Source organism: Saccopteryx bilineata, chromosome 4, assembly GCF_036850765.1.
Source record: "Saccopteryx bilineata isolate mSacBil1 chromosome 4, mSacBil1_pri_phased_curated, whole genome shotgun sequence".
In the NCBI taxonomy this organism is placed as follows: Eukaryota; Metazoa; Chordata; class Mammalia; order Chiroptera; family Emballonuridae; genus Saccopteryx; species Saccopteryx bilineata.
The window spans coordinates 159553748-159571820 of record NC_089493.1 but is presented as its reverse complement, the minus strand read 5'-3'; the positions used below and the strand labels follow the sequence as shown (position 1 = coordinate 159571820).

Below are 18073 nucleotides of genomic sequence, written 5' to 3'. Positions count from 1 at the left end.
GGTACTCTATTTACTTCCCAAAGTTATTAATGTATTGCTTGTATAAGCCTACTCTGATGTCATATTTACCTCTTTAGACTATTATAGCTGTTTGCTATCAGCAGTACTTTTTGGAGTATTTGTATTTTGTTATATTTCATGTATTTTTCCTTTAAAGTTTATACCTAAATGGTTCTTCTAATTACCGGTACTTATATAAATTTGTTGTAAATGTTAAAAGGCCATGTAAAATTGTTAATTTGACTTTAATTTTAATTTTATTGTTTTTAGAGAGAAAGGAAGGGAGGGAGTAGGGGAGAAGGGGAAGGGTAGGGAGAAGGAGAGAGACACACACACATCAATTTGTTGTTCCACTGATTTATGCATTCATTGGTTGATTCTTGCCCTGACTGGTGATTGAATGTGCAACCTTGCCTTATCAGGACGACACTCTAACCAATTGAGCTACCCAGCCTGAGCTGACTTTAATTTTTTTAGTAGCAGCCCTGGTCAGTTAGTTTGGTCATTTGGAACATCCTCCTGGAGCTGGAGATTGCTGCTTGGATTCCCCAGTCAGGCACATATAGGAGCAGCTCTATGTTCCTGTCTCTCTCCTCCTGACTCTCTCAAAAAAGAAAAAGAAAAAAAAAAAAAAAAAGAAAGAAAGAAAGAAAGAAAAGAAAAAACAAAAAATGTTGAAAAAATTTTAATAGCTTTATTGAGATAGTAGTTTATATATCTTAAAATTTATCCTTGTAAATGCAGTTCAGTGTTTTTAGTATATTCACAATGTTGTGCAGCTGTCACTTCTATTTAATTCTAGAACATTTCATCACATCAGAAAGAAACCCAGTATCCATTAGCAGTCACTCCCGGTTTCCCCTTCCCCTCCTGTCTGACAAGCACTGATCTATTTACTCTAAGGATTTGCCTATTCTGGAAAATTTCACATAAGTGGAATCATAAATGTAAGTTGAATGGGACAAGGCTTTAAAAACTCATTTTTAATGTGAGAGATTCTTTTCCTTTGCACTCTTTGCACTGATTTTCATGTTATATCAGTAGATAGATCATTTTTCTGAACTGCATAGAACCTTTTCCTGTTTGGTATTCATGCAATAAATAAATATGCTGACGTGTATATATTTCCTTGTTCTTGACCTTTGCTCTTCACATGTCTTAATAGGGTGTTCATGGTGTTGTGTAACCTGTTCTCAGGGCTCAGGTATCTGTTTGTGGCTAAGTAACTTTTATTCTTAGTTGGGCATTTTTACCTCTACTTAAAAATGACTAATGACTGGTAGCTTGTTTTAAGGTTCTTAGAAACCACTAGTTTATAGAAATATAAATAACTCATTTTCTTCTAAAGCATATTTGCCCATATATGTTACTAAATTATTTCTCTTGTGAGAAATTTTATAGCAGCAAATAGGTACCATCCTTATGCAAAAAATCCTTTTTCCTTCAAGGTTTACCCCCTTCTACTCTCCATCAGCCTTTATAACTCTCACCTACCAATAGTCATCTTCAGTAAGGGCTTCGCCACTTGATTCAGTCTTCATTTCTATTGCAATGCCCTCCATTTTTGTAGGTGATTCTACTGCCTGTCAGTGTAGACAGAGTATCCTCTAGTTTGGTTTCCCATATCTTTCACCTCTAGTTCTCTCCAGCTGTCTGTGCAGAGCCAGGCCTTGGAGCTTGCCACCACCCAGATCTTACTCTCTCTTGAATTCTTTTTTTTTTAACTTCTAAAAATTTTATTTATTGATTGATGAGAGAGAGAGAGAGAGACATTGATTTCTTGTTTCACTTATTGATGCATTTGTTGGTTGAATCTTGTATGTGCCCTGATGGGGGATGGAACCTGCAACCTGGGCATATGGGGACGACCCTCTAACCACCCGAGGTATTCGGCCAGGGCCTCTCTAAATTCTTGAACCTCACATTCTTCTCCACTTTGCTGGCACAGTTATGGTCCACCTTCCACTTCTCTCACCCTTTGACTACATCTATGCTTGTTTTACTACTAAAGGCTTTCCCCCTTTTCTCCTTGTTCTATATTTTGAGAACCCTGCTGTCGATCCCCATCCCCTATACCACCTGCTTTTATAACTTTATTTCACTCAGCCTGAGCTTCTGATCAGATCACTTTAGTCTCTCGCAGTACTCTCGGTTTCCTGTTCCCCTTGTCTTTTTTTAAGTTTCTGTTCTGCAAGTCTCTAATTCTCCTTCCCTCAGTGTTCTCTAAAGGTAAGCATTGCTGGAGAGTGAGGGTGGGGAGGAGAGGAGATTGGAAATCAGTGCAGATCAGCACTGCTGTGAGTGTTTTTCAACCCCAGCCGAGCACTTGGCTGTTTTTACCAATCTTAACTTGATCTTTCTGCCACAGTAGCTATTCTAATCCTCACTCTGCTCCTCAAGATTTCTCTACACCCTTCTTCACTTTTGGAGTCATATTCCTGCCACCTCCATTTTACATTCCTGGCCTGTCTTCCTTGTAAGCTTGGAAGAAGAGATGTGCTCTCAGCCTAGGCCCCTTTTGAAACTTTGCCCCTTTTGGTTAACTCCTTCCTTCTCTTTCTCTCTCATCTTTAACCTCTTCCTTTCCACTAGCTCTTTCCCTTCAGTGTATCAGCATACTCAAGCCTCACCCTTCCTTAAGAAGAAAACCTCATTTTTCCCTCATTTCATTTCAAACTTTTTGTAAGAGAATTCTCTCCTCACTGCCTTCCTCTATTAACTTCCTGTTCCATTCATTTCTCAGCAACAGCAGCTAGTTAAGGACTTCCTTGGTGCAACCTATCTCATTGATCTTTACAACACCCTGAGAGGTTTTGCAGAAAAAACCTGTAACTTGTTCAAGGTCACACAATTAATGAGTCATGGAGCTCGGCTCTGCTGTGCTGGAAGTACTGGCCATAGGCTCTCCGGTACCACTGCACCCCTGCAAGTTCCTAATTCCCCTTCCCTCAGTGTTCTCTAAAGTTAAGCATTGCTGGAGAGTGAGGGTGGGGAGGAGAGGAGACTGGAAATCAGAGTTTGGAAATAAATGGAGGCTGCTCATGCTCTCAGCAATTGTCTCTGTGTCACCAAAGCCAGCTGTGGCATCTCTACTGCTGTATGTGATGGGGCTAACTTCTTTCCTTTTACTTGCCACTGTCTCTTCTAGTTGTACCCTTCCAGGGTTCCATTGGTTCTTCCACCCCATCTGGCCTGTAAAGGCCATCTCAAGTGATAACTCACTTCTTCCACAGCATTTGGCTGGTGCTTCAGGTGGGAAGACTTTAGGCAGAGGTGGTGGGAGAACATTCTGATGTTGGGAAAAACAGTGGGTAGAAGTTTTAAGGTGGTAAAATACAGGTCACCAGTGGTGAATTGCAAGCGGTTTACTTTGACCCAGGAATGCTATAAGTGGGGAAGTAATATTTATTAAGCTTGGAATAGTAGCTAAAATGTAGATAGTGGAAGTTCTGGAATAATAGACTCAGAGTTTGATTGAATCACTTTTCAGCTTAAAAACCTCCAGTGGCTCTCATCCACATGTATGGGGTGGCCACATCATTTCACACTTAAATCACCCTTTAAAGAGTGAAAGGAAGCAATATTAATACTTACACTGAGATAACTGCTGAGACTGACCCCCGCAAACGGGGATTTATAGTCACCCTGACTATATGCAACAAGTTCAAGATGACATTTTGATGAAACCATTCTGGAAGTTTGTGTACGAATGGATAGAAACAGATTTAGAGGTTAAGTTAGCAATTTAGGAATGAGACATAAGGTTCTTGACTAGGTAACACCTGTGGGAATCAAAGAAAGTTTGAGATTTCTCCACAGAAATTGATAGAATTGGGGAATAACTGGATGTGGGATGTGAGGGAGAAGGATTACATCTCAGAGTCATGAGCTGAAGTGATTAAAAAATGGTGCATAATACTTTAAGCAAATTTTAACCTTTATTTTTTTAAAATTTATTTTTTTGTATTTTTCTGAAGCTGGAAACGGGGAGAGACAGTCAGACAGACTCCCGCATGCGACCGACCGGAATCCACCCGGCATGCCCACCAGGGGGCGATGCTCTGCCCCTGCGGGGCGTAGCTCTGTTGTGACCAGAGCCACTCTAGCACGTGGGGCAGAGGCCAGGGAGCCATCCCCAGCACTCGGGCCATCTTTGCTCCAATGGAGCCTCGCTGCGGGAGGGGAAGAGAGAGACAGAGAGGAAGGAGAGAGGGAGGGGTGGAGAAGCAGATGGGCGCTTCTCCTGTGTGCCGTGGCCGGAAATCGAACCCAGGACCCCTTGCACGCCAGGCCGACGCTCTACCACTGAGCCAACGGGCCAGGGCCAATTTTAACCTTTAAAACTACGTGGGAGGGGCATGGACATGAAAGTCAGAAAGACCCAGATTTGAAACTTAGATGTGCTGATCACTAATAGTTAAGTTTCAGTTATTTTAGCCCTAGTTTCTTCTGAAAACTGGGAACAGTAATATATTTACTTTTAAAGGTTGTTGGGGTGGTTAGTGGTGATGTATGTAAAGTACTGAGTACCGTGGGCCATACAGTAGGAGAAATAACAGCAGCTAATATTGAATGCTTACTCCATGCCAGATGTGTAGTAGTGATTTGTGTGCTTCGTGGGTAGTAATTTACTTAATCTTCACGACAACCATCTCAGGTAGCTACTGTTATCCCCATTTTACAGGCGAGGAAAGTGAAGTCGCTTGCCTCAGGTAGATGGTAAGTGGTAAAGTCCTGGCTCGAGAGGTCCTGGTCTTAATCTCTATACCATCTGCTCCTGGGGATTAATAAATGGTAGCTGGTTTTTTGTTTTATTAAATTGAAAGATTGATTTGGCATTGTTTCTTATGCGCATATATACAGGTAGCAAGCATGAAGACCAGATGCCTAGAATTATTTCAGACTTGTTTATTACTCTGGCTCCTGCCTCACTTATGAGACCAGCTGATTTTTACTCTGTTTGCAGGTCCCTAACCCCAATCATCATCTAAGGATACCTGGCCTTTTGCTGTCCCCTTTCAGTTTCATACATCTGTACATGGTTTAACCTTCACAGCCTTTTAGCAAACTTACTCAGTCTTCAAGGTTTGCGCTAAACGTTATCCGAGAAACCTTTTCCTAGTTGCACCTTGTAGCTATAGAACTATGGGAATAGGACTTTGGATTTAAAGTCAAGCAGGATTTGGGAGCAATACATATTATACCTCTTTCTGTTGCATTATTTATTTTTATTACTTTGTTTTCATGCTCTAATCCACTTGTAGCTTATGATTTACAATGTGGGAATTTTTTTTTTGTTTTTGTATAAATCTTGAAACACTATAGGATAAGTTGTTACTGTCCTTGATAATATCCTATTCAGTTTTAACATTTTTCAGTTAAATCACACTTATTTAGCTAATTTATCATGCTAGACTATTACCTTTTTGAGAGATTTATGTTTATCATCAGTATTTGTACTCCCCATGGTGTTGAGCTTAGGACCTTCAGTTTAATATGAGCTCAGAAAACATGTATTGAGTTAAATATCTTAAGATACCACTGCTTTATTTGATTCTCTACAGTCAAGATTACGATGCTTTATTAATTTATTTTTAATTACAGTTTACTTTTAGCATTATTTTGTATTGGTTTTAGGTGTATAGCATAGTAGTCAGACAGTCATATACTTTACAAAGTGTCCCCCTGATATTTCCAGTACCCACCTGGCACCATGTATAGGTTATCACAATATTATTGATTATATACCCTATCCCATACCTTTTTTTTCTTTTTAAATCACAGTTGATGTATCATATAATGTAGTTCCCCATGTATAAGACGAACACATTTTCAAAAAATGTGTGTGTGTGTGGGGTCTAACCTGACCAGGCAGTGGTGCAGTGGATAGAGCATCAGACTGGGATGCGGAAGACCCAGGTTCGAGACCCCGAGGTCGCCAGCTTGAGCCCCAAGGTCGCTGGCTCAAGCAAGGGGTTACTTGGTCTGCTGAAGGCCCGCGGTCAAGGCACATATGAGAAAGCAATCAATGAACAACTAAGGTGTTGCAATGGCAATGAAAAACTAATGATTGATGCTTCTCATCTCTCTGTTCCTGTCTGTCTGTCCCTTTCTATCCCTCTCTCTGATTCTCTGTCTCTGTAAAAAAGAAAAATGTGGGGTCTAAAAACTGGGTGCGTCTTATATAGTGGTTGTGTCATTTCAAATGCCATAGATGGAACTGAGGATGAGGCAATATATGAAGACAGTGATTCATCATCAGACAGAGATGAGGACAAGCTAATGGATGAAAGTTTTGACAGTGATTGGGAGTTGTATGAATTTTATGATGAATAAAACTTGAGTTCAATAACTTTATGTAATACATTTTTTTCAAATTTCGGGCCCCAAAACTAAGGTGTGTCTTATACATGGGGAAATACGGCATTAGTTTCAGTCATACAGCCCTGTAATTAAACATTTATATAGCTTATGAAGTGATCACACTGGTAAACCTATGATTCTCAATGAAAAACATATATGATACCTAAAAAGAGATAAACCACTTGTATATATTTTTTTCTGCCTACAAGTTTCGGTTCTACATGACCTAGAATGAGAATAGTAGAAGGAGGTGTAATTTTCAACTTGAGTAAAACATGAATTAAGATATTGGATTCTTATATAAAAATATGTTGCTGTTGTAGATCTCATTTTTTTAATTGAATTTATTGGGGTGACACTAGTTAAGAAAAATATACAGGTTTCAGGTGTATGAGGTAGTAAAGCTTGTTCCATTCTTGTGTTACTGACACATGAAACTTCATAATTTGCTAATCACTCTCATAATCAGAATCAGCTGGTTGAAAGAACAAATTTCTGCTCATGTTAGTTTAAGTAAGGGTGAGAAACTGTTGCCAGGCTCCAGGGAATCTAGGAAAACTGCTAGGCCTTATACAAACTGGAGGCAGGCTCTTTTCTCTCAAGGCAAGGTGGTCCCTTAACATCTTTCCTCGAGGAGTTCTGAGTTTGGTGGCTCCACATGCATCAAACTTGGCAGCCCATGGAGTAAGAGATGGTTAAAGAAAGCAGTATTGGCCCTGGCCGGTTGGCTCAGTGGTAGAGCGTTGGCCTGGCGTGCAGGAGTCCCAGGTTCGATTCCCGGCCAGGGCACACAGGAGACGTGCCCATCTGCTTCTCCACCCCTCCCCCTCTCCTTCCTCTCTGTCTCTCTCTTCCCCTCCCGCAGCCAAGGCTCCATTGGAGCAAAGATGGCCCGGGCACTGAGGATGGCTCTGTGGCCTTTGCCTCAGGCGCTGGGATGGCTCTGGATGCAACAGAGCGGCGCCCCAGAGGGGCAGAGCATCGCCCCCTAGTGGGCATGCCGGGTGGATCCCGGTCGGGCACATGCGGGAGTCTGTCTGACTGCCTCCCTGTTTCCAGCTTCAGAAAAATGCAAAAAAAAAAAGCAGTATTGTGTGTCATAGTTTGTCCAAAGAATGTCAAAGGTAGCACAACCCTTTAAACTTTTTGGGTTTGGCCCAAGTTTTGGGCCTGGGTTATTTTTGTTCAGCTTTATTTTTGTTGAACTTTATTGATCTGAAAGTATATTTTTATATACAAATATGTGATCTTTCTTAAAGGGCTTCTTTTAATTTTCATATTAACATTTTATCAAGCACATGTCAATTAAATGCTGAACTACACTGCATTTTCTACTGTGATTTAAGATTTTTTTTTCAGTGATATGATTGGAATGTGAAAAATATAGCTCTGGCTGGATAGCTTGGTTGGTTAGAACATTGTCCTAATTTGCAAAGGTTGCCGGTTTGATCCCTGGTCAGGACACACACAGAAACAGATTGATGTTTCTGTCTCCCTCTCTCTCAAATCAGTAAAATAAATCTTTAAAAAAAATGAAAAATGTAAATAGATAATCCTATAAATTTATCACCTGGTACAAACTGCTCCAAAATAAATAGAAAAAGGTTTTTACTCCATTAGGTATAATCAGATTTTGAGACATTTTATTATCATAAACTTTCTTCTCTTTCTCTTCTCCCTGATAGTCCTCCTCCCACTCCATCGTTTTGGTAAATATTCCATAGGTCATAAATACTAATTAATTTAATCTGAACAAAGATTTTTTTCCAAATTTTTTTTATTTTTATTTATTTATTTATTTTTATTATTATTTTTTTTTTACAGAGACAGAGAGTGAATCAGAGAGAGGGATAGACAGGGACAGACAGACAGGAGCGGAGAGAGATGAGAAGCATCAATCATTAGTTTTTCATTGCACATTGCAACACCTTAGTTGTTCATTGATTGCTTTCTCATACGTGCCTTGACTGCGGGCCTTCAGCAGACCGAGTAACACCTTGCTGGAGCCAGCGACCTTGGGTTCAAGCTGGTGAGCTTTGCTCAAACCAGATGAGCCCACGCTCAAGCTGGCGACCTCAGGGTCCTGAACCTGGGTCCTCTGCATCCCAGTCCAACGCTCTATCCACTGCGCCACCGCCTGGTCAGGCTTTTCCAAATTTTTTTGTAACATTTTGATGCATATCTTTATATATATAACTTTTCCATATTCAGGATAATTTCTAAAAGTAGAACATGTATCAACATGTATTATTGCCAAAAACAATGCTTCTTTTACCACTCCTTTTCTAGCTAGCTAGTATATATATTTTTAAATTTTATTCCATATTATTTTTTTAAAGATTTCACTTTATTGATTTTAGGGAGAGGAGGGAGGGAGAGAGAGAAAGGCAAAAGGTGGGAGGAGCAGGAAGCATCAGCTCATAGTACTTGCTTCTCGTATTTGCCTTGACCAGGCAAGCCCAGGGCTTCGAACCAGCTACCTCAGTGTTCCAGGTCGATGCGCTATCCACTGCACCACCACGGGCTATAATTTTTTTTCTTGTTGGTTACTCTGATGGGCAAAAAACGGTCTCTACTTGGTATTTTAATGGTATTTTGTTTTTTATACATCAGTATAGATCAGGTTAGACCAATCTAAATAAGTGTTTTAATTCTTTGTTAGTAAGGCTATTAATGGGTATTTACTCAGTTGGTTAATTTTGTTGATATTTAATGTATGTTGATGTTTAATGTTGACAACTAAATTTAAAACGCTTTTTTTTTCTAGACCCTGTAAGATTTGGATATGTCCTTCATATTTGACTGGATTTACAGTGGTTTCAGCAGTGTGCTACAGTTTTTAGGTAATGTTGGTCCTGTTGTTACCCATTTAAGCCTATTTACATAAAAGTACATATTTGTCTAGAGCGTCCTTTTATATACCCAGTAGTTACAAGTATGGGTTTTGAAATTGTACAATCATGTTTAATGACTCATCCTATCATCTTTCTAATTAAAATTTTTTTTTTAACTTTTAAAAATTTATTTATTGACCCTGGCCAGTTAGCTCAGTGGTAGAGCATCGGCCCAGTGTGTGGAAGTCCCAGGTTCAATTCCTGGTCAAGGCACACAGGAGAAGTGACTCTCTGCTTCTCCACTGCTCCCCCTCTCCCTTCTTTCTCTCTATCTCTCTCTTTTCCTCCTGCAGCCGTGGCTTGATTGGAATAAGTTGACCCTGGGCACTGAGGATGGCTCCATGGCCTTGCTCCAGGTGCTAAAATAGCTTGGTTGCTGAGCAATGGAGCAGTGGCTCCAGATGGGCAGAGCATTGCCACATAGGGGGCTTGCCAGGTGGATTCTGGTCGGGATGCATGCATATCTGTCTGTCTCCCTCCCTCTCACTTAATTAAAAAAAATTGATTGATTTTAGAGAGAGAGAAAGGGAGGAGAGAGAGAGAAATATCGATTTGTTATTCCACTTATTTATGCATTCATTGATTGATTCTTGTATGTGCCCTGACCAGGGATCAAACCTGCAACCTTGGTGTATCAGGAGGACGCTCTAACCAACAACCAGCCAGGGCTCATTGTATCTTCTATAAATTATATAATCTTGGGCAAATTACTTTCTTCATGTTAGCCTTAGTTTTTTTTATCTATAAAATAATAATCCCTACTTCTTAAAGTAGTTGATAAGAATATTATATAAAATAATATTTTGTATAATAAAACTATTGAAACTTTTATATAATACTTTATATAAACTTTTATATCATAAAAGTATATGATAGTAGTTAATATTATAGTGGAGCAGAAGTAGGTTTATAGTTCTTCATTTGGCAAATGATTAATAAATAATACTAAAAGAGCTCTGGCCAGGTCACTTTGTCAGTGTTTTTGTATCACTTTATCAATGCTTGGTTGATACATCTAAAATTATGTTTTTTTGGCCCTGGCCGGTTGGCTCAGCGGTAGAGCATTGGCCTAGCGTGTGGAGGACCCGGGTTCGATTCCCGGCCAGGGCACACAGGAGAAGCGCCCATTTGCTTCTCCACCCCTCCGCCGCGCCTTCCTCTCTGTCTCTCTCTTCCCCTCCTGCAGCCAAGGCTCCATTGGAGCAAAGATGGCCCGGGCGCTGGAGATGCTCTGTGGCCGCTGCCTCAGGCGCTAGAGTGGCTCTGGTCGCAACATGGCGACGCCCAGGATGGGCAGAGCATCGCCCCCTGGTGGGCAGAGCGTCGCCCCTGGTGGGCGTGCCGGGTGGATCCCGGTCGGGCGCATGCGGGAGTCTGTCTGACTGTCTCTCCCTGTTTCCAGCTTCAGAAAAATGCAAAAAAAAAAAAAAAAAAGAAATAAAATTATATGTTTTTTTTTTTTTTTGTGTGTGTATTTTTCTGAAGCTGGAAACGGGGAGGCAGTCAGACTCCCACATGCACCCGATCAGGATCCACCCGGCATGCTCACCAGGGGGTGATGCTCTGCCCATCCGGGGCATCGTTCTGTTGCGACCAGAGCCACTCTAGCGCCTGAGGCAGAGGTCATGGAGCCATCCCCAGCGCCCAGGCCATCTTTGCTCCAATGGAGCCTTGGCTGCGGGAGGGGAAGAGAGAGACAGAGAGGAAGGAGAGGGGGAGGGGTGGAGAAGCAGATGAGCACTTCTCTTGTGTGCCCTGGCTGGAAATCGAACCTGGGACTCCTGCACGCCAGGCTGATGCTCTACCACTGAGCCAACTGGCCGGGGCCTAAAATTATATGTTTTTATTGTTGCTTAGTTTTATGCAATCCTGTGACTTGTTTAACCCTATTCTTAGGGAAATTTGACCATGACCTAAACTTTTACTGAAAAAGTCACTGTAATTTTTATTGTCAAAAATACTTATTTATAGCCTGACCTGTGGTGGCGCAGTGGATAAAGTGTCAACTTGGAAATGTTGAGGTCGCTGGTTCGAAACCCTGGGCTTGCCTGGTCAAGGCACATATGGGAGTTGATGCTTCCAGCTCCTTCCCCCTTCTCTCTCTCTGTCTCTCTCCTCTCTCTCTCTCTGTCTCTCCCTCTCCCCTCTAAAATGAATAAATAAAAAAAATTAAAAAAACAAACTTATTTATATCCATTAAGTTTTCTTTAATCTCTCTTTTGGTCTAGCTTCATAAATACATGATTTCAACTATTTTCGGAGTGTTTTTTTAGTAGAGGACATATATATATATCTCAGAATTGTCAAGGGGACAGCTTTTTGGCATTGTGGATAAGTTTAGATAACACATTCATTGATGGGGCAAAGTTTAGTTTTACTATGATTTGAACTCCCAAATCGTAAATAAATTTAAAATAGCTCTTCAAAACTAAAAATAGGCAGTCCTGGCCAGATAGCTCAGTTGGTTCGAGCATTGTCCTGAAGCACAAAGGTTGCTGGTTTGATCCCTGGACAAGGAACAAACAGGAACAGACTGCTGTTCCTGTCTCTCTCTTTCTAACCTTTCCTTTCGCATGGAAATCAATAAATAAAATTAAAACAAACCTAAAAATAGGTTAGAAATCCAAGCTTATTCAGACCAATTTATAAAGTCTTAGAAGTTCAAAAGGTTAATACGTGTTTCTTTATCAAAAATCTAGAGTAATTAGGAAAAGTATCTAAATAACTGTTAATATATTATAGTTTTATTGAAGGTCATTTTATTTGGATAATCTGTGTCAGATACCATTTTGACTAATCACAGTTCTTTCTACAGGATTATATAAGAAAACTGGCAAATTGGTATTTCTTGGATTGGATAATGCAGGAAAAACCACATTGCTACACATGCTAAAAGATGACAGACTTGGACAACATGTCCCAACGTTACATCCCAGTAAGTATATTCCCCATAAGTGCTAGTACTTCATCAAGTGATAACGATTCATAGGCATTGACTAGTGTTATTTTGTTTTGGGTTTTTTTTTGGTGGATAAAATATTATCAGGTGATTTGACCCAAATCCCAGGGAGCATATTTAGGTCTTTAAATAATACTCATATCTTCTTATCAGTTAGTACACCCTTCTTCAGCTAGAGGAATTAAAAAGTTATTGTCTCAAGGATTATGATATGATTAAGTTCTATCCAACCAGATATTTCTTAGGCTATATAATTCACCATAACCTTGTTTACATATATAAGTTTCTTTCAAACTTTCAAACTGCTATTTTAATCATTACTCAGTGGACAGAATACACTCTTCTACATCCTTTGCTGGTCTTTCAATTTATTAACCAGTTATTTTTCTAGTCCTAACAACCTCAAGAATATCTAATATAAAGACCATAGAATTATAGTCATGCACTGATACAGTTTAGTAAAGTTTTAAAATAATTAACTGTGCTTTCTTTAAGACAGACTACCTGAAAGACAATGACTTAATACATACCACTCTTTTTAAGAAAGTAAAGGTAAAGTGACAAAGTTATTACAAAGAAGCCTAACTTATAAATAACTGGAACCTCACTTTTACTGTTGAAAGACTATGAGTCAAGTAGACACAGAATTTAAAGACAATTGACAGAGATTGATATGAAATAGAGAGTGTGGCCTTAAGAATGAGTGTAAAATGGAGGACTGGACCAAAAAGTAGATAATATGATAGTTATCTAGTTCAGTAAATAATCAAGAACAAGGAAGGAGAACAGAAGAAAAAGCACCATTTTATTTGTAAAATTATTAGTGAAGTTGTCAAAGGAAGATTTCATAAAATTGACAAATCTTTTTTTATATTAGGAGAAGAGAGTGGGGCTTGGCAGATAAGATTCTGATACAAGAACAATACTGTTAAAGAAAAAATAATCATGGTGAAATTGTGTTTATAAAATTGTCTGCAAAAACAGCAGAATTGGAAGAGACTACAGAGTTGGTCTTATATTAGGTGTAAGTCATTTTATAAATTTTTTGATGTTGCTCTCTCTCATCTACTCAACAAACATTGAGCACCTACTGTATGTCAGACACTGGAAGCACTGGGAGTAAATGCAGTAGCATGAACAGTTGCTATCTCAGTCTTCCCTGTAGCATATAGTCAATTTCAGTTTCTACTTTTCAGTTAATCACAAGCATATATGAAAAAAGTGACATCTATCTACCCTAAGATCTGGCAGTTCCACTACTAGGTATTTATTTAAGAGAAATGTAAACATATCCACCAAAATCCTTGTATAAGAATGTTTATACTAGCTTAATTTGTAATAGCCAAAAACTGGAAACAGCTCAGATGTTTATCAAAAAAAGAATGGGTAAACAATGGAATTTTACTCAAGAAAGGGGAATAAAATGCTGATGCATATTATACTGCATGGAAAAAGCTGGTCACAAAAAAATGACATAGTGTTTAATACCATTTATATGAAATTCTAGAGCAGGCACAACTAGGCTGTGGTGATAGAATTCAGATCAGTAGTTGTTTCTGGGAGTGGAGGTAGGGATTGACTGGGAAGGGGCTAGAGGAAACTTCCTGGGATGTTTGCAGTGTCGTGTCTTAATTAAATAAACTGGGATTTCTTTAATAAAGCAGGGAGTATAACCATAGAGGTAGTTTGCCAGTTACATTCAAGCACTCAAGCACTGTCTTTTCCTTATGGAAAGGAACATACTTTGACCACAAATTTCATTAATTATTCAGTTGACACTGTGTATAGAGTATTTTTATTTTACTTTTAAATTTTATTTACTGATTGATTTTAGAGAACCTTTAGAAAGAGAGAGAGAAAGAAAGGAGGAGAAATATTGATTTGTTCCACCTAGTCATGCATTCATTGTTTGATTTTTGTATGTGCCCGACCAGGATCAAAGCCACAACCTTGGTGTATCTGGATGAAGCTTTAACTAACTGAGCTACCTGGCCAGGGCCATGTACAGATTTTTTTTTTTTTTTTTTTGTATTTTTCTGAAGCTGGAAACGGGGAGAGATAGTCAGACAGAATCCCGCATGTGCCCAACCGGGATCCACCCGGCACGCCCACCAGGGGGCGATGCTCTGCCCCTCTGGGGTGTCGCTCTGTTGCGACCAGAGCCACTCTAGCGCCTGGGGCAGAGGCCAAGGAGCCATTCCAGCGCCCGGGCCATCTTTGCTCCAGTGGAGCCTCAGCTGCGGGAGGGGAAGAGAGAGAAAGAGAGGAGGAGAGGGGGAGGGGTGGAGAAGCAGATGGGTGCTTCTCCTGTGTGCCCTGGCTGGGAATCGAACCTGGGACTTCTGCACGCCAGGCCGACTAGGGCCCATGTACAGAATTTTTAACAAAATAAACTATTGTGGGGCCTTAACAGTTATACTGAATAGTAAACAATTGCACTGAACCTTTCATTGTAGGAACTTATGCTTTTGGCCATGAGGGAGTTACAGAGTCCTAAATTGCCTTCTCACTGTAAACAACTATAGGAAACAGGACAAAAATATATACTACAATTGTTTTCAGATACTGGGCAATAGTTAGCTCATGACTATGATTCCTATGAGTAAGAAAACAAACCCTTCTTTTTTTGTGTGACAGACAGAGAGACACAGAGACAGGGACAGATAGGAAGGGAGAGAGATGAGAAGCATCAATTCTTCATTGTGGCACCTTAGTTGTTCATTGATTGCTTTCTCATATGTGCCTTGACCCGGGGGGCTACAACAGACCAAGTGACCCCTTGCTCAAGAAAGCAACCTTGGGCTCAAACTGTGAGCCTTGCTCAAACCAGATGAGCCTGTGCTAAAGCTGGCGACCTTGAGGTTTCAAACCTGTGTTCTCCATGTCCCAGTCCGACACTATCCACTGCGCCACTGCCTGGTCAGGCACAAACCCTTCTTTTTTTTTTTTTGTATTTTTCTGAAGCTGGAAACGGGGAGAGACAGTCAGACAGACTCCCGCATGCGCCCGACCGGGATCCACCCGGCACGCCCACCAGGGGGCTACACTCTGCCCACCAGGGGGCGATGCTCTGCCCCTCCGGGGCGTCGCTCTGTCGCGAACAGAGCCACTCTAGCGCCTGGGGCAGAGGCCAAGGAGCCATCCCCAGCACCCGGGCCATCTTTGCTCCAATGGAGCCTCGCTGCGGGAGGGGAAGAGAGAGACAGAGAGGAAGGAGAGGGGGAGGGGTGGAGAAGCAGATGGGCGCTTCTCCTGTGTGCCCTGGCCAGGAATCGAACCCGGGACTTCTGCACGCCAGGCCAATGCTCTACCACTGAGCCAACCGGCCAGGGCCACAAACCCTTCTTTATTCAGGCTTTATTATAGGAGCCTTGCTGAGTTGAGGAGACAGAGAACAGGTTTGGAGAGGCAGAGGTGACTAGAATTTGCTGCGTAAGAATAGTAGAGAGGAAGGAGCTCTGCAGAGAATAAACTCCAGAAATGGTTGTGGTTGAATACTAATCTGTGCCTGCACAGGGTAAAACTCCACATGGCCACTCAAAGAACAGCTTCTAGAGAAGATTGTAGCGGAGTGTTAACCACTGGGAATCATTCATGTTCCCATCAGCCAGAATGGAGAGATCTGGTTGAGTATGCAGGGTATTTATTTGATAGAAGCTCCAAAAGGCTTAGACCAGGGGTCCCCAAACTACGGCCCGCGGGCCGTATGCGGCCCCCTGAGGCCATTTATCCGGCCCCCGCCGCACTTCCGGAAGGGGCACCTCTTTCATTGGTGGTCAGTGAGAGGAGCATAGTTCCCATTGAAATACTGGTCAGTTTGTTGATTTAAATTTACTTGTTCTTCATTTTAAATATGGTATTTGTTCCTGTTTTGTTTTTTTTTTACTTTAAAATAAGATATGTGCTGTGTGCATAGGGATTTGTTCATAGTTTTTTTTATAGTCCGGCCCTCCAATGGTCTGAGGGACAGTGAACTGGCCCCCTGTGTAAAAAGTTTGGGGACCCCTGGCTTAGACCTTAGTAATGGGTTATAGTAGCCTCAGAGTAAAGCCTCTTTAGATCTGTCCTAACAAAACTTAAAAACTGATATGCAATCAGTTTAACTGCCTGCCAGAAAAAAGTTTAACTGCCTGCCAGAACAAAGTCTTCAGAAGAATACAACAGAATCTACCACCCAGTCAAAAAATTACTGGACATGCAAAGAAGCAGGAAAGTGTAATCCATAACTAGGAGGAAAATCAATCATTAGAAATAGAACCAAAAATGACAATGATGATGGAATTGGCAAATAGAAAGTTAAAAACAGCTGTTATGAATATGCTCAAGGGTTTAAGGAAAACATGAGCATAATGAGAGAAATGGAAGATATAAAGGAACCCAATAGAATATCTGAAATGAAGTTTTCATTGGATAGGATTAATAGCAAATTAGACAGTGCTGGTACTGTAGAAGGAAAGATCAGTGAACTTAAGTCAATGCAACAGGAACTATAAAATGTGGCACAGAAGGAAAATATGACTGAGAAAGAAAATGAACAGAGCCTCAGTGACTTATGGGATACTGTCAAGCCATCTAGCACAGTGGTCCCCAACCTTTTTTGGGCCACGGACCAGTTTAATGTCAGAAAATATTTTTACTGACCAGCCTTTAGGGTGGGACGGATAAATGTATCACGTGACCGAGACAAGCGTCAAGAGTGAGTCTTAGACGGATGTAACAGAGGGAATCTGGTCATTTTTTAAAAATAAAACATCATTCAGACTTAAATATAAATAAAATGGAAATAATGTAAGTTATTTATTCTTTCTCCGCAGACCGGTACCAAATGGCCCATGGACTGGTACTGGTCCGTGGCCCGGGGATTTGGGACCACTGATCTAGCAGACCTACAATTGAAGTCCCAGAATTGGAGGGAGGTAGGGAACAGAAAAAATATTTGAAGAAATAATAGCCAAATTTTTTTATGATAATTGTTTGTCATTAAAGACTCACTTGTAAAATTTGACAGCCACAAGACAAAATTGTTTATTCTGCCTGTGTGTCATTTAAGCTAATTCGCAGGAAAAATTATTAGATTGTTCACACACAAAAATAATTGTCTGAGTGGATTAACATTTTCAGCAAGAGAAATAGAAAGGGAAAAATAAGTGATGGGTTTGTGGTGCTGGGTAGTAAAGACTGGAGTTGATCATTACCATGACTTGTGTTATAGCATTGATATGACTTAGAGTATATCTGATTACAGTGAAGAATGACCAGTTTCTAAATGTTTGACCTTATTTGTAGTTAAAGTAAATCAAATACTAAGTAACAATATATATCGTGAATGGATTTCTGATTTTTATGTTGTAAAATATTTTATTATTTAGCTTCAGAAGAACTAACCATTGCTGGCATGACCTTTACAACTTTTGATCTGGGAGGCCACGTTCAAGGTAAGATTCTGTTACTCTTACCATAGCTTTATTTTAATTTAATAAAAAAATGACCATTATGTTCCAAGCACAAAATCTCATTCTACTCAAGGAGGGCCAGAGTAGACTTTAAATTCAGGAATTATTACTCCCAGCTAAATGCTTTAAAGGCAAAGGGTGTTTTCATGCTTCTCCTGGGCAATTTAAGTCTGAATTGCTTTTGGTGGTAAAGCAAATGAGTAAAATTGATCCTCCATTCTCTCTCCGCCCTAATCCACCTCTCACTTGTTGTTACTGTCATGTTGTGAATGTTACTGTTCTGTATAAAAAAAACCCAGTGGTTAACTCTACCTACAAATTAAAGGCCAAACTCATTGACCTGGCATTTAGGGTTCCTTTGATCTGATTCTAGTTTACTTTTCAAGGCTTTATTTCCCACTATT

The 18073-nt window shown here is 40.4% G+C and overlaps 1 protein-coding gene across 2 annotated transcripts in view; it reads left to right on the top strand.

Moving 5' to 3' along the window:
• The window catches only part of SAR1B (secretion associated Ras related GTPase 1B), a 33592-nt gene that overhangs the window by 3615 nt on the left and 11904 nt on the right, over window positions 1-18073 (top strand). The window contains exons 1-4 of one of the 2 annotated variants that reach the window (XM_066272494.1): window positions 822-947; window positions 9131-9206; window positions 12073-12192; window positions 17586-17651. In XM_066272494.1, coding sequence (XP_066128591.1) covers window positions 9149-9206; window positions 12073-12192; window positions 17586-17651 — 244 coding nt within the window. In that variant the 5' untranslated portion in view covers window positions 822-947; window positions 9131-9148. Of the gene's footprint in view, window positions 1-821; window positions 948-9130; window positions 9207-12072; window positions 12193-17585; window positions 17652-18073 lie in introns of those variants that run through there. The other variant, XM_066272493.1, reaches the window with a different exon arrangement.